At 38.7% G+C, this 24,342-nt stretch overlaps 2 protein-coding genes across 2 annotated transcripts in view; both read right to left on the bottom strand.

Moving 5' to 3' along the window:
* LOC138044444 (kinesin-like protein KIF28P) lies at nucleotides 1-18,758 on the bottom strand. The gene is made up of 27 exons (XM_068890961.1): nucleotides 18,420-18,758; nucleotides 17,229-17,423; nucleotides 16,795-16,927; nucleotides 16,628-16,707; nucleotides 14,861-15,084; nucleotides 14,365-14,472; nucleotides 13,336-13,430; nucleotides 12,732-12,767; nucleotides 12,344-12,414; nucleotides 12,180-12,240; nucleotides 11,172-11,378; nucleotides 10,960-11,006; nucleotides 10,790-10,870; nucleotides 10,107-10,209; nucleotides 8,933-8,996; nucleotides 8,704-8,841; nucleotides 7,890-8,044; nucleotides 7,665-7,750; nucleotides 6,262-6,324; nucleotides 5,665-5,883; nucleotides 5,070-5,132; nucleotides 4,923-5,003; nucleotides 4,427-4,492; nucleotides 4,223-4,345; nucleotides 2,842-2,982; nucleotides 1,183-1,323; nucleotides 1-460 (listed from the first exon to the last, which is right to left on the bottom strand). Exons 1-27 carry the CDS (start codon nucleotides 18,471-18,473, stop codon nucleotides 290-292), a joined length of 3,006 nt encoding a protein of 1,001 aa, XP_068747062.1. The 5' UTR covers nucleotides 18,474-18,758; the 3' UTR covers nucleotides 1-289.
* A 2,095-nt stretch (nucleotides 18,759-20,853) lies between these two features.
* Nucleotides 20,854-24,342, bottom strand: part of LOC138044455 (prefoldin subunit 5-like) — a 4,261-nt gene continuing 772 nt past the window's right edge. The window contains exons 4-6 of the mRNA XM_068890966.1: nucleotides 22,134-22,208; nucleotides 21,436-21,541; nucleotides 20,854-21,073 (exon numbers count right to left, since the gene is read on the bottom strand). Coding sequence (XP_068747067.1) covers nucleotides 20,997-21,073; nucleotides 21,436-21,541; nucleotides 22,134-22,208 — 258 coding nt within the window. The 3' untranslated portion in view covers nucleotides 20,854-20,996. The remainder of the gene's footprint in view (nucleotides 21,074-21,435; nucleotides 21,542-22,133; nucleotides 22,209-24,342) is intronic.

The following is a 24,342-nucleotide window of genomic DNA, read 5'->3' as shown; positions in this document are numbered from 1 at the left end:
TCGGTTGAAATTGTTTAACTTTTATTACAACAATAAGCACTGCACCATCAACACGTTCCGTTGAAATACTATATTCCCTGTGCGTTGTCTATGTACACTTTATTTCCTCCGGATTTCTGACCGGCGCCTAAAGACCCGTAAACGACGTCAAAAATGTACAATATCACTGTTACTCGCTCAAATTTGCTCTGGTAACAGTACGAGATAACCATTTATGTGTTACGAAAAATGTGTGATAGTTTATGGATGAATCCGATTGTGCTTGGGAAAACTGAGGAAAAACGTCAAGTCACAAGATCACGCAAGCACTACTCTCCGTGGTATTTCCTCTCTCTGATTGGCTATTTGTTTCTCTTTCTGACTGGTCGTTGTCTGGCCTCTCAGGGCCCGTTGTCTGTGGGGGAGGGGCAGGTTGCGTATTCGCATTTGTATCTCCCATGATGGCTCTCACGTGTGATATCTGGGGGGACAGGAGATACACGAGTGTTAACAAACTACCAAACTTCAAAATTAATTTCATTTCTTTCCGTGAACCCGTTGCGAAAATCGACCAATTCGGCTAACTCAATGTTGTACCCAAATTCAAATCTCTCGGGGTTAAGATTCTTTGTGTGTTGAATTTGCATGACAATGAAGCATTAACATTTGAATGATATGGAAATACTTGGAACAAAACGTTTTATTCCCAAAATATTTGGGTACAACATTGATTTCGCCGAATTGGTCTATTAAACTCCCTCCTTGTCAACCTGACGCTGCTTATCAAAACAAAAACGTTTTGTGACTATTTAAAAAAAGCCGCACATTTTCTGCCTTCCGCACCGATTTCTCATTTGTCCCCTTCGTTTTAGTGAAACGCCTGCTTTCTACCAAGAGGTTTTGTCAACGACAACCAATAGGAGCGCAAACCGAAATGCCTCGCGCTTAAACGCGAAGGGCCTGAGGAGGAAGCACTTAACAACCAATCACTGAAATGAGCGGTTGTCTTTTCATCGGTTCATTCGACGCTGGGTAATCGGCTTACAACTCTTGCGACATATTCTTGACAAATCAGAGGGAAAGTAAGCAAATCATTCAGTGCCACAGGCTCCACGTATTGGCGGGGTGGCCTGAAAAATTAGTTTTTCTTCGATAAACGAAATAAACCGCTCAAAGGTTGCTATTTCCTTCTAAAGTACTAACCTCCACCGTTGATCTATTCTCTGCCTGTTGTTTGTCACACAACTGGCGAAGTTGATTCATTTTGTCTTGCAGTCGTTTGTTTTGCTTTTTCAAAGTCGCTATTTCGGCAATCCCTTTCACCATGCCTGGGTTTAGTGAAACCTACAAGAAAACGATTCAAGAGAATATTTATTTATTACAATTTAATTAATGGCACAGACGTTAAGAGAGTTAGTCGTAAGGATATTCTGTAAATGGCACCACATAAAAGACAGATTGACTGCAACCTAACCTAAATATGCATGAAAAAATACAACAACAATACTAACTACGTGTATTAGTGATAAATTTCGACAAAGCTAACTGTTCGTTATAATAAGAGGGTTCGCTGCGCAGGATTTAAATAAGTTAATTGTAGGTACTAAAGAACAAATATCCACGGTTCGTTATATCCACGAATGTATTTTTAGCATCACGTGGAAAATGGGATGGCAATGGCTTTGCGTTTTTTTTCCCCACTCCTACAAGTATGTACGAGTCTGTGACGGTCGAAGAATGCGGAGGAAGTAAGTAAGGGAACTTCTTTTTTTTTTTTTTCGCAAAGAGGAGAAGTAATTTCTGGCCAGTTCTTGGTTCGAAAAAGTGTTACTATTTAGCAAATATCGCAAGAATTGTTATAGCTTTAGTGGCTTGTGCATTGCTGCCTCTTGTCTTCCGGAATATTCTTGACTTTCACGTTATTGTCATCGCCTCCAAGTTAGCGCCAAAAACAATATATCTTTCGTTGGCGTTCTGGCCCGGGTTGCTCGAAGCATGGTTAGCGCTAACCATTTTTTAAATACCTTGGAAATCTATAGGATTTGATAACTCTTAACCAACGGTTAGCGCTAACCAGGCTTCGAACAACCGACCCCTGGAAAATTAAAAACCCACAAATGACCAGCTCCCAATGTCAGTGGCTTCACAGCTCAGTTGGTTAGAGTGTCGCCCCGGTATCGCGAGGTCACGAGTTCAAACCCAGTTGAAGTCCTGAATTTATCAGGCTTCTCTAAGCAATTGCTAAAATTGCGTCCATAACTGCGAGGACAGAGCTTTAATTGAAAGATATTGTTAATGTTATCTTACCGAATTCCTTAAGGTCTATGAGCACTGCTGTAACATTGCCATGGCAACAGTTGGGGACTTCACAGACACCATTAAAAAATTGCCGACAATTGAGCAGTTTTCAATTGAGTGTCCAAAGTAATCAGCGAATTGCTTTGGTTTTGCATTACTTCACTCAGTTATTGGTTCAAAGTTCTCGCGCCATTTTTTCAACCAATCAGAAGTGAAACCAAAACCAATCGTGGCTCGCGCGTGCACATATTCCCGCGCTTTGAGTGGGTTAAGTGTAATAACTTCAGTTTTGATTGGTTTACTGGATTGTCTCCGTCCTTTTTGATTGGCCAACGTAATTACTTTGCTTTTGGTTTTACGACACTCGCTCTATAGGTTCACAAGTATCAAAACGTTTCCACTCCGAAAGGATCGACAGTGTTGTAATCCTTTACCATTGGAAACGTACTTTTACCTGTGGAAAAGGATGATTTAAATATCACGCTCTGTTCTCGCTCTGTTTCGGGCTTTTTTCGATCAAGAGTGTTAATGCCCGGAAATGGGGCTGACTAAGAAATGACTCACGTTTCGTTTCATTGTTTCCGCTCTCATTATAGCTTTAGTGTCTTTGCCTTTCTTCGCCGCTGTGTTGATCGGTTTCTTGTTGATCACTTGCTTTCCCCAGAGTTGAACCATAACCGACTTATCCGTTATAAACTTAATAAACTGCGCAAAAGAAAGAGAGAAGCTTATGACAACAAGTTAAACATTCGCTGTCCCCTTGTGGGAGAGTCGTTTTCCTTAAGGGCCTATGTCACGCAAAATGTTGTAATTTTATGACGCCCAAAATGCCCAAAAAGTAGAATCAAACATTGCAATAACCAATTAGTAAAACTGTTGAACAACATAATAGAAATACAACAAAAGGATGGACAAGATTGAAACAGATTGCATTTGGATAATTTTGAAAAAAGTGGGCCCGATGTTTTTCAAGTTCATGGCAAATCGCCTGGATATAGGTCGTTTCTGCTCAAAATCATCTTGTTTGTGATGTATAATAATTTTATCAGTAAAGGAATTCCACATTATCATTACGTGACATAGCCCCTTTAAGTACAAGGACTCCCTTTTCTCCACACAGAAGAGGTTGTTGTTATTACTGATACCCACATAAAGGACTTGTTCAAATAACAACAATAAACCCACTACAAGGTTACTACGACCAGTCCCTTCTGGATGGGACGCTTACTAAGCCTCTTGCATAGACACTATTCCTCTCAAACGAAAAAAAAAAACATTGCCCGAAGAAGAGAATTGTACACAAGCAGGAGCCCATCAGTAGGAGCTTGCCTCCCCCATACAAGCCTTATGAGTCAACCTTTGCCCGTATATTTCTATTTTTAGAACGCCACGAGTTCTTCGGCACTGCACGCGCTGTTTAAAATAGCCAATCAGAATAAACTCAGTGTCTAACGAAGACAAAAATAGTAAAAACAATGTACGCAAATTGTGCGAATTGATGTAAATTAATGTAAATGTCAGTCTCCTGCTGAAGGGTTGTTTCTAAAAATAGAAAGATACGGGCAAAGGTTGACTCAAGGATACAGTGCACATGGAGACTCCTACTCATGGGCTCCTGACACAAGCTTTTGTGAAACGGATACTTATAATTTTGATATCTAAAACGAAGTGTCAAGTGAAGTCTAAGAATTACGGTGGGTGTTGGGGTTAGCGTTAATTTTAGTTTAGGGTAAATGTAGTCCTTCATCTTTTGACCAAGAGCAGAGTTTAGGGCACACTTTATCAAGTTACTTGTCTGTCTTTGAGAGCAAGGAGGCCTAAGGCGGATGCGCAGCCCCTCGCCAAGTGTTTTTTTTTTTTTCCATAATTGGAGGGAGATATTAAGTTTAAAAGACTTTCTGTGTTGGAGGCCAGAGGATAGCAAACTTTCAGTTTTGTCATGTACCTGTGGTGTACAAGGATCAAACTTGAACCTTCTCTCATAGTTAAACTCAAGATTCCTAGTTGCAGAGATTACTTCGGTCTTGATGTCGGATTCAAGATACAAGGAGTATCGACAATACACATCCTAAACAGAAAGAAAAGAGTAGAAGAAATTCACCAAATCAATCTAATTTTCAGCTGACAAACCAATTCACTTTGTACTTACCGTGTATCGCTTCGGAATTCCCACTGCGCTCCGCAAACGGACGACAAAATCTAGCTTCCTTCCCTCCTGCCCAGATCGAATAAAAATATTGTTGCAATTAACACAGAGCTACATTTAATAAATAATCACTTGAATGAACTCTCAAGGTTATCTGGCAGTGCGCATGTTCTCTACTGTATGGGGAGACTTAACTGAAAGCAAATCACTTGACATTGCTTTCATGTCAATGTTGACTTTAGGGGGAAGCTTGGCGATACTCGGAGAAAAACCCCTTGGAGAAAACTGAGTAGAGAACCAACCAAATTAACGCTTGCGTGCTCTGAGTATCAAAAGAGCCTATCAGAGCTTGAAATAAGCACGTGGCACGTGCGCGAAGTGCGGGAAACCGAGAAAAAACAATTATAGACAGAGTTTTATCCTGATTGGTTGAGAGAGCGGTACTCGAGTTTTTCGCCGATCACGACGCCTGGACAAGAGAAAACTGCATAAAACTTACGAGTTCTTTTGGATCTTCAATGAAGATATCGTCGTTTTCAGTGATTTCCTTTCCGCTTTCGTTCAATGGCACAACTTCCACCTATAAGAAGCCGCGTTCAAGTTAGTAATCCCTAAGCGACAAAAGCAAACATAAATGTGTACTTACATTGAGGAAACCGATTTCTTTGCCTCTGAAGTCCGTGATACTGAGTTGCTCTCTCATGTCCAGCTGAGAAGAAAAGGGAGAAGAAAATGTTTTTATTCGGCGTCGTTAGGCGTCGCAAATGGAAAATGTAAACTTCCCTCGAAAAGCACCAACAAGAATATATAGCTGATTCAAGCACTGCTTCCGCGCTAAAGGCAAACTGCTTTAACGGTATTAGGTCTTTAGCTTGACGATTACACTGTTGATGCAAAATGTTCCAGAATGTAACTTCCTTTGAGATAAAAACGCCGTGACATTCTCACACTGAAAACGGCAAAGCAACCATTACCAATAAATCCTTTCGGTATTGTGGCATAGGCTTATATAGATGGACAACATTTCTCGAAAAGGCTTTAAAAATATTTTCGTTGGGGAAGTGGGGAGAGGAAAGAAAACTTCCTTCGGAGACACGAATATATACAAAACATAAGAAAACAAAATTAATGTTAACTAATCTTAGCAAATTTTCCGCTCACAGTATAGTTTCCATTTTACAATCTTAAAAATGTTAACAGTAAAGTCAAACTGGACTTATTTCTTTTTCAGTTATACTGACCATGTATCCCAGACTTTGTATAGAGACTTCCACACTTCCAATCAATGTTTCAGCATCCCGGCTTTCAGTAAATGGGTCTTTCTCGTCCGGGAGTTGCCAGTCATCCCCATCTTCGTAATCTTGAAACATGTCTTGCATGACAAATTTGCGGTTGATAAACTTCGTCCGAGACCACAGGTACTCTGTTCCATTCTGCAAGTCCTTCATAATTACGTATGCCTTGAGGAAGGACGAAAGTAAAAGGCAAAAAAAATTATATGAAAAGGGAACCAGACCGATTCAGTCAAGGAAAAATGAAGGAGATGAGAGGGTACATCCGCTATACGCGCCCTATTTAAGGGGAAATTCGTCCAAAGTTATTTTTAGATCCCTGGATCTATCAAACGCGCGCGTCTAGTAAATTCTTACACTCGGTTGTTTGTCCAAAATGTAGGGAGTTCGCAGTGAAGCAAAGAAATGCAAAATCACTCTTTAACTCCTCCACAAAACCTCTGTTCGCAGCTGTTGTGAATAGATGGAAACGTGCATAATCTACCGTGAGGTTACAAAAATTTCAGTTAAATTTGAGAACAGAACGAAGAAATCTTCTATCTTTACCTCTGGTCTCCCTTCTGGAAGCCCACGGGCTTTAGTAGATACAACTACAACTTCGAAAGAAACCTGCAATAATAACCAGTAGAAGTGAAAGGCTTTTTTTTTTTTTTTTAATGACGATGTTGTACTTAAGGATACTCGGGAAAAAATCCCGAGCGCTTCTTTGCAAGAGTCGAAGCTACGGCCTTCTGGTCACCAGTTCGGATGTTCTACCAACGAGCAATAAGAGCCGCGTGGAAGATTAAGCCATCAAACTTTGTAGTTCAAGTGACAACAGGGACCTTTCGATTTTAAGACGAGGACGGCGCGACAACGAGTACGAGTTTTCACTGCCCGTTTTTAGCGAAAATACTAATATAACCCGTAGGATTAATCTTACTCTTTTGTTAGCAGTATAGGTTGCTCAGTTATTCTTATTGCTGGTAACTGAGCCTTCTTGCTGATCAAAAAATGCCAAAACTGCTACTGTGTTGGTGACTTGATTGACAGGACATTTTTGCAAAACCTCGTACTAAAATGACGACGGTATCACGTTTTTCTCGCCAAAATGACGCTGGTCATTTTCACGCTGAAACTGAAACTGGTCTGCGCGCACTCACTGTTGTTAAATGAGAAAATCTCGTCCTCGTAGTCGTTCTCGTACTAGAATCTGAAGCCCTCTAATTATTGTTCCTCTGTACCACTAGGACGGTACATTCTCGCAATTATAATAGTGAAAGGCATTGTGGTATGTTAAGCCCGGTATACGAGTAAAGAAATGTATCTCTTTGATACACGACATTGCAATAGAGCACTTGGTGTTGGTGTTGATGATGATAATGTGGAAATTATATACACCATTACCCATAACACATTTCCGAATGTACTTTACAACACTTTGATGTTGAGGAGACGGAGACGGGAGAAGATCGTGATCAGTCAATAGGGAGCTTAAGCACGCGCGTTTTTGAGACGCGAACGGCAACCGGAAGAGAACATTTCGCGCGCCAGGACAGTGGTGTCTCCCAGATTTTTATACCATTCATCTCTAATGGAGAAAAGATACTTTACAATGTAAATGTGGTTGTGTAAAGACAAATTAAAAGAGAAAACAGCTCACTTCCGGTTGCCGTTCTTGTCTCAAAAACGCGCGTGCTTAAGCTCCCTATTTTGAATGATCACGATTCTTCTCTGATCCAACACTGTGCAAGACTTATCGTCCACGGTTTTTACAAAGGTTTTAAAAACCTCAACTTCGCTAATGTTGTAGTTAAGATTGATTATGAAGTCGATGTTGATGCTGCCGGATGGCCAAGTTGAAGTCGAAATAATTCACTGATGTTGTAGCTGATGACACAGACTTCAGACGATGAAATGAGAACCGGCCAACCAAGACATAAAGCAATATGCGTTGGTAAGAGAATTACCTTCTTATCCAACTCTTCACTAATAGCATTTGCTTCATTAACCATCGGCATCAGATCGGCTAAGTCTTCTCGCAACAACACTGTCTCTGAAACACATATAAAAGATGGGAAAAGAATTTCACTTTGACCAAAGGCCTAGAGTTGAGAGACCGGGTCAATTTTTTTTCCGATACTAAGGGCATAAATTGCCTTTCCAGAAAGTGAAGGCACGCTTTCTGGTATTACCTTTGGATTCTTCTTGATCATCCACTTCTAACCCAGCATTTTTAGCGATTTCTTCCTGTGCCATTTCAAAGGTAATATCTGCTTGTTTGATGTTAGAGGAGTCAGCTTCAGCAGGATGATGAAACACATAAAGATTACTTGTGCCAAACATAACCCTGCAAAAACAATTTGACATGGTCGACTTTACAGCAAATGTTTGTCATGAAAATTCAGTGGGTTTCAAGCATTTAATATGGTTCCCTGAACCATTATGTTCCATGAACATATTAGAGAGCTTAAGTACGCGCGTTTTTGAGACGCGGACGGCAATCGGAAAAGAACCTTTCGCGAGCCAGGACGGTGTTGTCTCCCAGACTTTTAAATTAAATGTGCGCTTAGTTGACCGCTCCCTACAAGGGCTTTTCAGGATTAACCGGCTCAACGGGATCGGACCGAATGCATGTGAAGGCGCCCACGGCTGCCGCCATACGACCCAAGCGTGATCTCGGAGCACCGCAAACAAAGCTAGATGTAATTGACTGGGAGTCGATTTTGGGGGAAGCAAGCGCCAGAGACGCTAACTTGTGGGGCTTCCGGGGAAATTCTCCGCCCAAGAATTTTGAACTCTTGAAGCTCGGAAATGCTACTTTCAGCATTCTAGACGAGATATCAAAAATTATGGGTTTTTAAATCATTTTTTGTTTATTTTTAAATAAAGGACTTGATAACCTGACTGATTCTGACAAGAAACCTAAAACACGAACACTGAAAGCCTTTTTCCTCTCTTTGGTTTATTTTCCTACTAATACTAAGGAGTGATCGATAATAAATATACCTGTCCAAATGGTGTAGTTCTTCTTCTTCATTATCATCGACTGCTTCTCCATTGACAAGAACTCTTGCATCACCAATGGCCTTAATAGTGATCTTCTTACAATCCTCATTTTTGATTTCACAATGCTCCTTCTGAATACTGCATGCAAAGAATAAGTGCTTAGAACATTAAAAATACATCTGACTGCAACAACAAAAATAACGCTGCAGCTAAAAGCAGAGCCACTTACTTTAACCCAGTGAGCGCTATATCTGCGGGAGGATCAGCTTTTCGGTTACCAACTTTTACAACTCCTAAATTGGAAAACAATGTAAGACAATGGGTCATATTCTGGAAATAAGGAAACCAGTGCTAATATACCCATTCCTCAATGTTTTTTTAAGTAAGAAGCTCAAACTGATGTGAATGGAGTGAGAAAACCCAATAAACCAAGGAAGCGTTAAAAAAGGGGCACTGAAAAGTGGGCAGCTGGTAAGCTGTTTCCAAAAGGGCAGTAGAGTTGGATTAATGATCAGTAAAGAAAAAGGCAGTTGATTGTCAAGGCCAACAATTTATCATTAGAGCATCAGCATGCAAACCCAGGACTCTAACCCTTCCACCCTGACCTGGCTGTCATTTGTGACTAACATCATCTGGCATTAGACAGTAAACTCTGCCACACTGGGGAGGGGATGCGTTACATGTAACCAACTTTCTCTCATTCATCAGGCCACAGTTGTTCAATGCAGGGGTTTCAATAACTTTTGCAGTAGATGACTGGGCTAATCAATGTAAGGGTTTGAGTGAAAATCAAGGCAGAGTAGCCAGCGGTGAGAGACAAATTTCTGACAAAAAGACAGCAGTATACCCCCTGTGACCGGCTTCTAATAAAACCCCTGTTCAAAGGGTGAATAACGTTATCCATTGGGTAAGTCACTATCCAGAGTATAAAATAATTATAGTCCAAGTTAAGGGGGTTGGCACTTGACTACAGAAAGGCAATGGTTGCTAAGGAAGCTTTTTAGTCAAGAGCCCTACAAAAGGGTTGCATGGATGGTTCTTTGAAGTAAATTTTCAATGGAAATCTGACATCACTTCAATCAGAAGGCACACGCAAAACGAGTCCCAGTCCCCTCCCATGCATTTAAGCAAAAAAAAATGCAAAAACTGTCAGGAAACGAAGGGAAGAGGCAGTTTTTTCAAAGGATGGGAACCATACCATTATTTTTGCATAAAATGTAGCATGGAATTTCTATGATTTGGAGGGTGGGGGTATGGAGGAATGAATTGGAGGGGGGAAATGTACACAAATGAGGGGTGGCACAAACCAAGCTTGGCTTAAACATGCCTTTGCTTCTCACACCAGTCTGGAAAAAAACAAGATAGGGACTGTTCATAGGCTTTGTTCTGATGCTGCCTCTGACCTGGTTTTATCATTTGAATAATCATTCCTGTCAGTTGAGGATCAGGGTTTAAATTCCACAGATGAGGAGTTTCTTGACGCTCCTTCATCTCTGCATCTTTGTCCTTACAAACAGTCATAACACAAAAAATAAGATTACGAGATCAGAATGTAAATGGCATTTCTTCATTATTCTCAAGGAGACTAACTGAATCCCAGTTTACAAACTAATAATAATTTGTCATCTATAATTTGTAATTTAATTCCTTTCACTTTATTTAAGTATTTTGAGATAAGCTAAGAAATGAGAAGTGTATGAGAGACTATATTTATATAAAATATACATATATTTGAACTACAGGTCTGTACAGCTATTGGTACACATAGCAAAAATTATTATTTATTACCAGTACTTGAAATTCTAACGCATGCTTATATATATATATATATATATATATATATATATATATATATATTCCAGCACTTGGCAAAGTTTCTTTGATTTGGCACTTTGTTTTGCCTACTGGCCACATACACCATAAGCCTTTATAATTAAGAGACATTATACTAAGCCAGATATTTTTTTACAGAGAGAATAAGTTGGAGCACAACAACAGGAACTGTCAATGTTAAATTGAGCAAAATACAGTGTATACTATTGTGTTTCAGTAGCAAACTGTGCAGACAGTGCTGATGGCCAGTTACCTTAACATCCCTTTTAGACTCCGCAACTTTGTCATCCCAGTTCTTGCTCATGTCCTCTGTTGCACGTTCTGTTTCAGCCATCTGGATGAAAGAAGAAGAATGAATTATTCATATGATTAATTTGTCAATGACTTACAAGACCTGACCAAGCTGGATATGTATTTACTTACTGATGCTTTGATTTCATCCTCTATTTGCTTTCTGAGCTCGGCCAGTTCTAGATTTAAATCAAATTAGTGTTAATTAAACGCGTTGACAACAAAATTTGGAAGGTGCAGTGAAAATATGTGATCATCAACATCTTAAATATCACTGATAAAAAACTCATTTCTGACAAGTTCAGATGAATTAGATTTACATGTATGGTAAATCTCATAGTCACCTTCTTCCGACATTCCTTCCTTCTGCCCTGCATTGTCATCTTCATCTTCATCATCATCATCCGCAGATATCTTCACAGCTTCTCCTGCTTGTGCTTTCTTCAGCATTTCCATCAGTTTTTCGTTTTCTTCTTTCAACTCTCGGATCAGTTTCTCTGTTGGATCTTCATTCACTTTTGCTGTTGTCTTGATCTGTTTTGCTCTATCGGCTGTGAAATCAAATTTGATCCTCTCAATTTCAAGGCTAGTCAATATTGCCAAATGAATAAAAACAATAAAATTTATGCAAAATCTTTGGTTGCAAATTTCCCTGATGTAGCCATCTGATTTTCTTTCTTGCATAAGGCCCTCAGATGTATTTATTTTATTCAAAATTACTTACAGTCAAAACAGCTCAAGCGTTCCTCTGACGAGCGGATTTATAATGAGTTCATTATAATAATTGCAAATTTGATTTCAGTAATCATTTCAATAATCTGGTCATCAGATGAATAATGCAAAATTCAAATCAAGCCTCACTCAAACTTGAATTTTGATTGGAATACTGCTGGCTTCCAGTGCCAGGCTGGCATGAGGATTTCACAGGTTTACTGATTTGCATAATCCGTCAAACAACAGTCATTCACTCTAGTAACATTACCTTTCGGTAATCTTAACAATATTCTCAAACTTGAGACACTGGTTTTGAATTCCAAAGATTGGATGCAAAGAAATGAATTTAAAAAGAAAGGCAAATGATGCTTGCTACAACCTTGTCAGATTATGCAAATCAGTACACCTGTCAAAATCTCACGCCGTCCAGACATCGGAAGCCAGCAATAACCCAATCAAAATTCGAGTTTTGAACTGAGGCTTGATTTGAATTTTCAATCATTTATGTGACGACCAGATTATTCAAGTGATTCCTCAACGCAAATTTGACTGTAAGCACTTTCATTGTCTTGGAAAGCATAACCATAAACTTGTTCAATAATTATATGACTTTCTAAAGTAACTTTAATGACAGTTACCATATCGCAAGGTTGATAATGTTTCATCATAGTTTATGTCAGCCGGGCTGATGGCAGCAATCTAAAACAAAATGGGCAAAGTTCAAGAAATGACTTTCATAAACATTTCCGATCCGTAAGTTTTATATCGCACACTGAACTAAAGTCTAGATCTTCAGCCTTACCATCATGGTCTTGCTATTTCCTCCAAGAGCATTTTTAAGCAGCTTTGTCAAGACTGAGTCCCTAAAAGGAACTAGAGAAAGACAGAAGCTTGTTTTGTTACTTCACTTCAAGAAAACATGATAGTTTGATAGTTTGCCTCATGTCCAAAGCTTAATTGGCACCAGCATGATTGAAGTATACAGAGAACATTTGGGAAAACACTGATTTATACAGAAAAGATAGCTTGGCTCATAAAACGAAATGATTGCAAAAGAACTCCCATAATTCTATTGAAGCATAACCGTTACCCAATAAGAAATCTTTCAAATCTCGGCTTTTTAGTTGCACGAAATGTGAAAACAATAATATGGTATTGGAGGTTAACGCATCAGCTAGGCAGATACAGACCTCTAACATTCTTGCCATTTGCCTTATCCACAAGTGCTGCAAAAAAAGAAATTAAGGTGAGTTGGAGAGGATTTCCAGTGCCTGTCACAATGAGTGTGAGAGAGCAATTGAGTGTCGAAAGTAATTAGTGAATTACTTCTAATCAATGGTTTTCCATTGCTTCACTCAGTGATTGGCTCAAAGTTCTCACAAAACTTTTTCAACCAATCACAAGTGAAACCAAAACCAATCATGGCTCGCATGTGCACATTTTCCCGTGCTTTGTGTCTCTACCGTAACGTGTAATAAACCTTATTCCAAAATGGCCGCTATTTTAGTATTCTTTTGTTTCCTTGCAAATTGGCCCATTTTTTCTCGCTTTCAAACGTAGAATTCAAAAGAATATTTGACCTTGAACGAGGACGAAAGGGCCAATTTGCAATCAAACAAAAGAGTAACAAAATGGTGGCCATTTTGGAATAAGGTGTATTGCTTTGAGTTTTGATTAGTTTACTGGATTATCTCCGTCCTTTTTGATTGGCCAAAGTAATTACTTTGGTTTTGGCTATACGACACTCAGCACTCATTTTAATTTACTGCTCTATTCTTGCTTTGAATTACATACCAGCAATAACATTCCCCAGGCTAGACAATGACTGGTTAATTGCAGCTCCTTCCTTCAGTCTGTCTCCTGTGGCACCAGTTGAGTCTGCTCTCTCACTGATAAGAAAGAAATTGAATAATTATTATTTGGCATTGTAAGTTTATCTACATTTTATTGATTGTGGTTTTCTTTCTGTCCATATGGTCCTTCAAGAACAAGTCTTAACCAAGTCCAACCTTTTTCCATGTTAAAAGTTTCACTGCGTCATCACCTTGTTTGTCTACAAACATTTCACATTTGTTTTGCTCATGCAAGAGACACCTCCCCCAAGGGCTTTGATGCTAATGAAGGGGAAGGGGGAGGGGGGGGGGGGGGTGAGTTACCAAAAACAGCCAGACAGTCAGTTATAGGAATAACTCACCAGGATTGTCAACTCTCCCAGATCATCCTAAATACTCCAGATTTTGGACCATACCTCCCGGCCTCAAGATTTCACTCTGAAATCCCTCGATTAATCGCTGAAGTTTGTCAATTCTAGCAACAATCAACTTTCACAACAATAAAGTACTTTGTCTTGTTTGAGTTATTTCAACATCAATAATAACAAAATTCAAACGTTTCCTTAACTCTGGTAACACGTTAGTTGTTACTGATGGATAATGTATTTGGTCCAAAATAAACCAATCAAATTAAATGTTGAAATGCCAAAGACATGTTCGTCATGTTCGTGCATTTTTTGACTTTTTGCCTAGGTTGCGTGAGGTCTTTTGTACTTGTGTCAAATTGCAGAGATTGAAGACGTCCATTGATTTTACTTTGCTTCATCGGCAGTTTTTAGGACTTTAAACATTTGGTTTCCAACTTGTAAAGACAATATTAATGTAGCTAAAAAATAGTAAAGATTCTGTCCAGATTTAAATATCATATGTCAAACGGAGTCCACAAGTATTTTTTTGCATCAAGGACATAATATGACATCACTGGAAATAATGTTACAAGCGTTATGACATCATCTATCCTCAGACTTGGGGGTTGACAGCCCAGACTCACCTTCCAGCCAGATCAACTAGATTGATTAGAGAGGTTTTTGCAGTTTCTTCCCCAGCTTCATTCTTTCTCTTCTGTGTAAACGTCACACCAACTATTGTGTGTGCACGGCTGGAAAAATTATTTTAAAAAGCAGTTTATACAAGCATAATCTGATTCAGAAACACTTTTTACCCACCTTTGATGTTTGGTTAAGGCCTTTGCAGGAGACAGGCCATTAAATTTCTACATAAACTACTGGGCAGTAGGGGAGACTTGAATTTAATGTTCATTGTCTCCACTGGGAGAGAAAATCAGGGATTTGGGTAATCACATGCACAAAGAGTATTTAACACAAGAAGATTTTTAGCAATAAAGTTTTAGGACTGATGAAATGTTGAGTCTCCTAACTTGTCTGTTTCTGATGAAAATCTGTTGATGGGCAAAAGAAGCTTGGGCCTGTATGCCCACATTTTTGCGAACAAGGCATCCACTCCCCCTTGGGAAAAACATAACATACCTGCTTGTTGCATTCATGTTGGTTGCTGCCACTGTCCTGTTTCTTGTTCCTTCCTCCATGCGTTGTTCAATATCCTTGTATTCACTGACCGGTACAGTTATTAGGCCATCAGCATAGAAACCTTTCTTTGGATGTTGACGTACACGCAGGCCTCCTTTCTTATCTGAGGGGTTCAAAAGATCTCGGACTTTCTCATTGTAGATCTCTAGCATACTAAACATCACCTTAAAAAAATGTTATCAGTTTGTTAGGTCAAAACTTACATGAACGATGGAAAGGTGTAATGGCCCATGAGGAGGATATGCTATAAGTTGCTTGGCATTATGAGCAACGGCAACAGCGAAAGGACAACTGTAAAAAAGGTATCTGCAAAATTGAGACGCTTGACTTTGTAGAGCCTGCAGACAGCAGGACACAGTGTCCGTTAAGGACCTAGATAAACAACCTACAGTCTGCGACAAAATTCGTTGGAACAGTACACGACTACACAGACCTGGCCCCAGTTGTTCAAACGATGGACAGCATTATCCACCGAATAAATCACTATCCACTGGATAACTCAATTGGTTTTGCTTGTGTTTATCCGCTGGATAGTGATTTATCTGGTGGATAATGTTTGAACAACTGGAGCTAGGAGCTTTTGCGGCTCACTCTCCTCTCACAATGTTGTTTTAACACAAGCTTCTGAGCCCATTTGTACAGTGTTTCAACAATTTTGTCCGAGACTGTAGCTCCAAGGAGTTCTAGTAGCTCTTTAGTGAATTTGGGTAGAGCATCTGACCGGTGTTACGGAGGTCATAGGTGCGATTCCTGCCTAGGACTCTGATTTTGTCAGTTGCCCTTTTGCCTATTGCCCGTTGCCCATTGCCCTTTGCCAAGAGACGTGTATCATATCAGGTCAAAAATTGATGAAGTAAGATTTTGCATGTGAGAGTAGTCCTGAGAAGAAAGTCAGTTGGTGACAGTGACTGAGGTTTCGACATCCTAAGTGGAAGTCATCCTCATTGTCAAGTGATTTTTATAGTGTTAGTGAATTGAATAAGTAGTCCAGTCTTTGACCTGATTGGTCAGTAGAAACATGATGTTATTATATTGGTCTGTCTTGTCGGCCATATTATGTTGCTGGCCTTGTCATTGTTTGACCGTTCTGCTGGTTAAATATGTGGTTTGTATTTTGATTATTATTATTATTATTATTATCGTTATCGTTATCGTTATCGTTATATGGAACTCGTGGACTCAGTAGAGATAGTATTGGATCATAGACAGCTAAACAAAATTATAACAATCAAACACAACAACACTTTTACCCAAGCGAGTAATGAGAGAAATACATGAAAGATGTTATGTATCAACTAGGAACTCTAAAAAATTCCAAGCCTTAGATGGGATTTGAACCTACAACCCTCTGTGATCTAGCACGGATGCTCTAACCACTGAGCTACTGGAGACTCTGTGGTGAGCAAGGGTGAAATGTGGGTATAGACTACGATTGCACCACACAATCGCATAGTCTAATTTTAACCACATGACTCTTAACTGCATCGCACAGTCACATTGAGGCATATCAGCGATAACACCTTGCCAGCTAACTGCATCACGCAGTCACATTAAGGTATATCAGAGATGCAACCAACCAACCACTCAAGCAAGTAATGAAATACAGTTCCCAGTTGATGCATAACATCTTCAAATCCCATCTGGGGTTCGGAATTTTTTCAAGTTTCCAGTTGATGAACAACACTTTTAAGGAATAAATAAATTTACCTCATACTGGGCCGTATCACCAGTTTGTTTCTTCTCATCTATTCCCACAAAAATCTGTTCGCAGAAGATTGGCACAATACCTAAAATTGACAGAAAACAATGACAGTGCTATACCCTTTCATCCCAATAACTTCCATTTCTCTAAGAAAATCACTTTGTCCTGTTACCTTTGTTTGCACCATAGCCAACAATTGACCAAGACTTTCCAGAACCAGTCTGTCCATAAGCAAAGAGGGAAGTGTTGAATCCTGCCCAGGCATTCTCCAGAACCCCCTTGCCGAGATCATTATACACCTTCATCTGAACAGGAATTATACAACAACAGACAAAGTGGTAGGCATTTCTCATATTACTGGCCATTGACATTTCTTATGAAACCTATCACCCATAAAAAAATACCACCCATAGTTTGACCTACTGCATTAAAATCTCGTCATCATCAGATTGGACTATTTCTTTGTTTCCACTGTGGCTTTAAGAACACTGCTTTAGACAAGTTGGAAAATGGGCTACTTATTCCAGTCTCACGGTGCTTCCAGTCTGATAATTTTCGTACCAAAATAAACCAGGGTTAATTTCACAAGGAACAATTTCAAGTTACCTGATCAGCGTAATGTGGCACAGTGGGAGCCAGATAACCATTCGGTTTCTCTTCAAAGCCATCGTGAGACCAATAACTAAAGTCAAATGTAAACTTCTTTGGGTCTTCATTGGGCTCTTCTGGGTTTTCTAGGTAAGTTGAATCGCCTTTCATTTTCACAATAAGCGTTGCATTTTTAGCCTTTTCTCGTTTATTGTGAGAAATGTTAAGAAAAATGATGGTTTGTAGTCCAGTAGGCTCCAGTTGTTCCAAGGGTGGATAGCACTATCCACTGGATAACTCAATTAGTTTTGCTACTGTTTATCCTCTGGATAGTGATTTATCCGGTGGATAGCGCTATCCACATTTTGAACAACCGAGGCCAGGTCTTCTTCCCCATTACATGTAAAATCTTAAAACAAGTTACAAAGTATGACTGATAACACGATTATAAATTTTGATTCGATTTAAGTTTATCCTCTTTTCTTCCTGTCTGTTATGACCAAGAAGTAACACTTCACCACGAACAAACTGATGAAACACGAACGTTTTAATTCTTTGACCAAATAAGAAAAATATATTATTAAATTATTTTGGGAATGGATGATATCATCCCCTGCAAATTTTAATTTCGTTATGATAATGCCTTTAGTATATCAAAGGTTAAGTGGAGCTTATGCCATATAAAATTTGATTTGAGCTTATCCAAATGGTTTTGATTGCACAAGTGTTACTAATATTACACTCATTACGGCTGAGATGATGATTCCAGATCGTCGAAACTTCGCAAAAGTTTAGTTTTGCGCTAAAAGGAGCAAGCAACGTTTCCGATAAAGTTTGCAACAACGTACCATGGGTTCGATGGTTTGTCAGCAGGTTTATTTGCAGGCTTTAAAAATTTTTTCGTGTTGTTGAAGCCCTCCGCATCGTGAATGCTTGTGTGGTTTAAACTTTTACGTAGTTGCTCGTAGTAATTGAAGCTAAGTAAACGAAGATTGCTTTGATATATTCATACGAATATGGTAGAAAATAACAACAAAAGAAGTTAAAAGATTTCTTATCGATTAAAAAAACCCAACCGACGTTGAAATTTTCCAGAAACAAACTGAGTCCTCTCATATAAACTTCACAATGACACTGGATGACAGAGTCACGTACAGGACTCAAAATCAAATGTGCAACAAAAAGGTCAGAATTATATTCAAAGGATATAAATGGCCTTACACGAACAGCCACCTTAACATTCTCCGCTTCTCCGTCAGACATGTTCTCTTCAGTTTTGGGTCGGCAAAATAGTTGCACAATTCGAGGTCAATGGCCAACACCGTCGAGAAGAGTGACAAACTTAACACTTTGCTCAGGATCTGTCCGCGTAAATGCAAATTCGGAAGTTTTTAGGCAGTGTTATTAACGAAACAATGAAAGACGGGAAATCTTAGAATCTTAATCCTTAAAATGTACAAAAATCTAGGGCAAACAATTTTTTCTTGAAGAATATCCGTCCCGTTGCCATGTTGACAAGCCAGTTGTAAACTTGAGCAATTGTGGTGTATGCAAATTTATGCTAATTTGCTATGCGCTTCATTGTGTGTAGTACGTGTTTGTTATGGAAAGAATCAAAATAGCAACCGTTTTAATGCGTGTATGAGGATTTAAAATGACGTCTGTGCTTACTTCCAAATATACAAACAGCCGATAAATTACTAAAAGAATGAATTCGTAATGGCATATAAGTCTACATTGGAGATAAAAATTACAATAATTTTTCTCAAAAAATCAGTACCAAATGACTCCTGTCTGTCACTCAGACCTTAATACATAAAATTATTCAAATTTTGTTTTCCAGATTACAGATTTCTATGATAGATACGTGTGATAGGAAAAAATTTTAAAATGAAAAATAAAAAAAGGGAATAAACTATTCTTGCATTATTGCCATCTCTGTCAATTCAGAAACAACCCAGTTTGAAAGGAAACAATTTTCAATTCTACTAACAACAGAAAAGCCCAAAGCATGCAAAATTCGGTGTGTGTGAAAAATAAATTACGTATTATGCAAGTAAGTGACCAAAATTTGTTTAATAAGATCAAATTTCAATATAATGTATGTTGCAATAATGCTACTTTGAAATTTTTACTGTCAACATATTCTTTATACATATACAAGTGTGATTTATAAAGGATAAATGAGACTCATAAGTAAAGATCAAAAAAAGATGTTCCTCTTTACCATTAAGATCTGAAAGACTCTTCATCGAGTTCACTGTTTATGCAATTGCAAAAAATTAACGTCTTTGAGGTACACAAATACCAATTTTCAAAGATAGCTCTAAACCTTTTTAATATCACCCAACTAGTGGACTAATGCAAATCCTGCATTTTGATTGGCAATGCTACTAGAGGACTATTAGTAATAGTCCTCAAGTACCGAAAAGCGTGACGCTTTCTTTCGTTTTATTCCCAAATAAATATTTCGTCAACTTGCATTTGCTAACTTTGTTATTGCCTTTTCTGTCCGACTAGTTAGGTGATAAGGGCTACGGGTCTAATTGGTAAATATGGTATCTGTTTAAAATTTCCATTTGCCTGAAACATAACACAAACTTGAAAGAAGATTTTTTTCTGACCTCAAATCACCAAAAAGGAGAGACAAACAAAGCGAAACACTGTGGTCAAAATCTTCTGATCAATCTCTTTATTTAATTTAACCTTCAGCAAAAACTGTTGCCCCTCAACCCATTGACTCCTAGTTGTGAGACTTACATTTTACTCTGCCTAATCTGTCTGATCTTTAACTCATCAAAGGGGGGGGGGGGGGGGGGGAAGAGATGGAGCGGGGGAAGGGAGGGATTTAGGATCAATGGGTTAAGGAGCTCAAAAGTGTCTTTCCTGCCAATGGAAAAGGAACACCAGACCATAATACTGTCGATCCTTTCAGTAGGGAAACATTTTGATATTAACTAATGCTAATGTCAGGCAATTTTTAAAAGGGTGTCTGCAAGTTCCCAATAGTTGCCATGGCAATAATACAGCACTGCTGAAAGACCCTCTAAATTTCAGTTTTTGGAAAATATCTTAAAAACTAATTTGGTGACCCAATGTTCCAATGTTACCTAATACCAAATACGGTATGTGAAAATTTTATCTAAGGGTAGTAGAACTTGAGTTAGTTATGAAAACACCGTTGGAAGATGTAAAAAAATTCCACTAGATATATTTTTAAATTTTTCTTTAAGAATGTTGAGAAATGATAATTCTAACTTACATGGAAAAAACCAGGGTGGGCCACTAAGCTAAATTTCAAGATATTACTCAACCCTCCTTCTTGAGCATCCTTAGAACTGATTTAACCAAGTCAAAACCAGAAGGTTGTGTCCCTGCCCAGTACTTGCATCCCTAGATCCCACAATTCTTTTGGTCAGCACCTAGTTACTGACACCTCCTGGCAAGACCAGATCAAGACAATTTTTAAGTTAAGGACATCTGGCTCTACTATGCAGTGTAAGAAAATTTAAACAATGGTGGTTTCTTACAGTTACAAAGTTAGACATACATCACTTAACTTAGGGTTGTTTGGAACCTGCCAGAGGTCATTAATCCTGGTGTTGACCAAAAAAATCATGGCCCCTGTGAACAACAAAACAAATGCAGAGAGTAGTTTACTGGATCATAACTCAGCTCTTTCGAGAAAACCACTCTACAATAAATAATATTGTTTGAAGGATCAGTGACTTTCAATCTGAAACAATGCAAGTGAATTAAGCCAATGCTTTTGGGTAGTGATAGGTTTCATGTTTTTGCTGGAATACCAGCTAACTGAGACTGTACTTGGGCTTGAAGCTTCACAGTCAACATGTCTTGAACAGCTGCAATGAAAAATGGCAATAACTTCAAGGGGAAGCAAACATAATGTTTAATAAGAAACAGCTGCAGAGGACTGGTGTTTTATAGAAGACTACTATTGGTTGTGAAATGGTGCTTATTGTGTCCTGTAAAAACTCATTGAGAAGCTCCTCACAGAGGCTATTACAGACCACTTCTTCAATAGTGCATCATTGAAATCTCTGCAATTTACCTAAAGTATGATAACTTTCCAAACCAAGTGGAGTAAAACTTTCGTCACATCAAACTTAAACACTAGTATTTAAATATCATATTGATATAAACAAAGCAAACAGTTTCTTTCTACAATATTATTGCCTGACTTAATCAAGATATTTTGGCAAACCTTGTCTGAGTTTATGCTTTTCAATCAACTTGGGTTGAAGTAGTTCCAGCTTTTTTGTCATTAAGTCTACCTTTCTTCCAAAATACTCATCAGCTTCCTTTAAACCCTACAAAAAAGAAACTGATTCAGATCGAAAGGCTTGATGCAGAAGAGGTCAGGTGTTACCTTGCTCTTATTCTCAATCAGGCCTATATCATTCAGAACTAAAAAATCAGTAAATCCTCTTGAACAGTCGCTAAAACTGTTTTGGTATTTTGAGGTGTTCCTGGGACATATATCTAACAAAGTTGTAGTAGTCATCTGCCACAATTCCTCCTTTTTTATTGCTTTCCCTCCTGTGTTGGCATTTCTATAACTTAAAAGAACTGCTCAAGAAAACTTCCTAATGGCTCTTTATAGTACTGGGCCCGGTTGTTCGAAAGCCGATTAACTTAATCCAGGATTAGCGTTAACTTTTGTTTTATGTTTTCAACGTTTTGGTGAAAGTTTCCTTTGCTTATTTTTGTTTTTCAAGATTGACTTCTTCTAATGTAAAGTTTTATCAAATATATCAGCCTTGAACAGCATTTGGGAGTACAGAATAAAACTCCTTTGTTAATTTTTAACCTGAGATTAGCGTTAATCGGCTTTTGAACAACTGGCCCCTGGTAGTTACAGAATTATTATAGCAGCAAAATTTACTTAATTATTTTATTCACCTTTTCTGCATAGTAGCCAGTTCCTACATTCACTAAAACCGTTTTTGTATTTTCAAGTGTTCCTGGGACATACATCTGATGCAAATTAAGGTTAAAATACAGATACCTTTGAGTGAAAACAAAGGAAAGCAACTGGGAATTTATTACATTTCCATATTATGAAATTTTAAGTACCGGTACCCTTGCTTTGCTCCTTGGTCATAGTTAAGTGTTAACCTGATGATATTGCAAAAAGTGATCTCTCAAAGTTGTTCCCAGGGCATCAACAGAGTTGACTAGGGTGTGGCCAATTAAATGTTATTGAAGCAGTGCAGAAGACTGGCTCTTCTCATTAGGGTGCATTTTGTTCTTGGAGCATTCTTTTGACCTGATGAGCAAGAAACAAGATGGCCACAGTGACAGTTCTGTAGATGCAACTGGTTTGAAATAATAAAACTTACGGCACAGGTGATGCATTTGACTTCTATTGCCTTCCCCACCCTTTCTTTCGAACATGATCTAAACTCAGAAATGTCCTCCCCAAAATCCCAAAAATTGAAGCAGAAGTAGCTCTTATACTGAGTATGCCCCCAGGATAATAAGGCAAACATTGAGGATGGGAAAGTAGAGAAGTCTTGCGCTGCAGAAATGTCAGTGAGGAGTTCTGAGAGTGGCCAGGACTATGCTGCTGTTGAGTTTATTGAAGCACTTGGTTCCCAGTTTCCTCTACTTTCTCAGCCAAGAAATCATTTCCTTGAATCTAAGTTCTACGGCAACAGGAAGAGGTCCTTCCGGTCATGGTGGTTTGATTACCACCCATGGTTGCACTACAGTGAAAGTATCATGATGAATGCTGTGTTTTGCTGATTAAGTTTATGTATATGTCTCTAAGGCAACTCAGACAGTCTAGTGCAGGTAATGGGTTACTGGCATTGGCATAGTGACCACAAATTTACCTATGATGACTGTTGCGGATGAAACATGGTTTCAAGATTCAGATAAAGTTTGTTTTGTAATTTTTTCAATGTATCCATTGGATTGCTGATGCAGAGTTGGAAGTACTAATGAATTGACTCTGTACAACTGTTGTGCTTCCGTTAAGCAAGACAGTCAATGATTTTTAGATTTTTATTGGGAATACCAGGGATAGTGTAGTTCCAATGAGAAATCCATGGACATAAGCCTGTTGGATCATTGAAATGCACTGTGCTTTTGTTTAAGAGTTTTCATGTACCAAACACTTGAAATTTAAAGGCCCAAAATGCTGGGAAATGCACTTTCTGGTGTTTCATTTCCAAACATTTTCATGGGGAGGGGGGGGGGGGATCCACACACAAAAATATATATATATTTTTTTTTTACATACAACTACATACTACTACATTCACTAACAACATATAGAGAACTTATATTAAACTAAGTAAAGGTTTCCAAACCGAATAAATTTTTTCTAACCCTAACCCTTCCAATGCATCCCCTGAGCACAAAATCCCCAAATTGCAAAATGCAAGTTTCTTAAAACCTTTGTGCCCCATCACTTTTTCCAGGCCTGCTACGGCCCTGGCCATAATTTAGCTGCAATGTTACATGCATAATGCCATTCCCTCAATCATTTGCCACTTTTAGCAGTTTCTTTACAAGTACTGCAGGCTCACATTTTGTTTTATTAAACCGCTGGCAACAAAATACAGCAACACCACTACTTCGCGGCCGAAATTTGCAAAATTGTGGTCATTTCAACTAAATTTTCGTATCTTGTTGCAAAATTGCGACTGAATTTCGTTTTTAACATGGCTGTTTCAGAGGTTGCGACTGCAACTATGGACTCGCTGTTACTTTGAGTGCAAGAAAGGTTCCCTCGTCTGAAAAGTAGCATCAAACACAACACCTCTCAAAGAATTTGAACTAATTGCAAGCGAAAGTGGACGGGGCAGTGACTAGTTCAGGCCCATTCCACAGTTAGGTGGTTTCCGTATTAAGCAACAGCCTTAGTCTCCAGCCTTGGGATTTTATTGTACTTTTGACAACCGAGAAATTGAGAGACGGCTTAAATCGTGTTGGATCTGGAAAACAACCACACAGAAAGGAAGCTACCCACAATGGCAATAAGGTTAGGCTTTTAAATTGAGATTTTTTTCATATAATTACAGTCTTAATTCCTTTATTAGGATTCCACTGCAAACACATATTTTTGTCGGCCATGCACACACACTGAGCTTGAGGCACCTGT

This window comes from Montipora capricornis, chromosome 1, assembly GCF_036669925.1.
Source record: "Montipora capricornis isolate CH-2021 chromosome 1, ASM3666992v2, whole genome shotgun sequence".
In the NCBI taxonomy this organism is placed as follows: Eukaryota; Metazoa; Cnidaria; class Anthozoa; order Scleractinia; family Acroporidae; genus Montipora; species Montipora capricornis.
Note: the sequence above shows the minus strand (reverse complement) of the source record. Positions and strands in the feature narration are given on the sequence as shown.

Coding starts and splice junctions, on each gene's coding strand:
- LOC138044444 (XM_068890961.1), bottom strand. CDS start 18,473: ATGTCTGACGGAGAAGCGGAGAATGTTAAGGTGGCTGTTCGTGTAAGG. Junction 11,007..11,171: donor GGAAGGAATGTCGGAAGAAG/GTGACTATGAGA, acceptor ATTTAAATCTAG/AACTGGCCGAGCTCAGAAAG. Junction 2,983..4,222: donor TTGATCCTTGTACACCACAG/GTACATGACAAA, acceptor TCTTTTGCGCAG/TTTATTAAGTTTATAACGGA.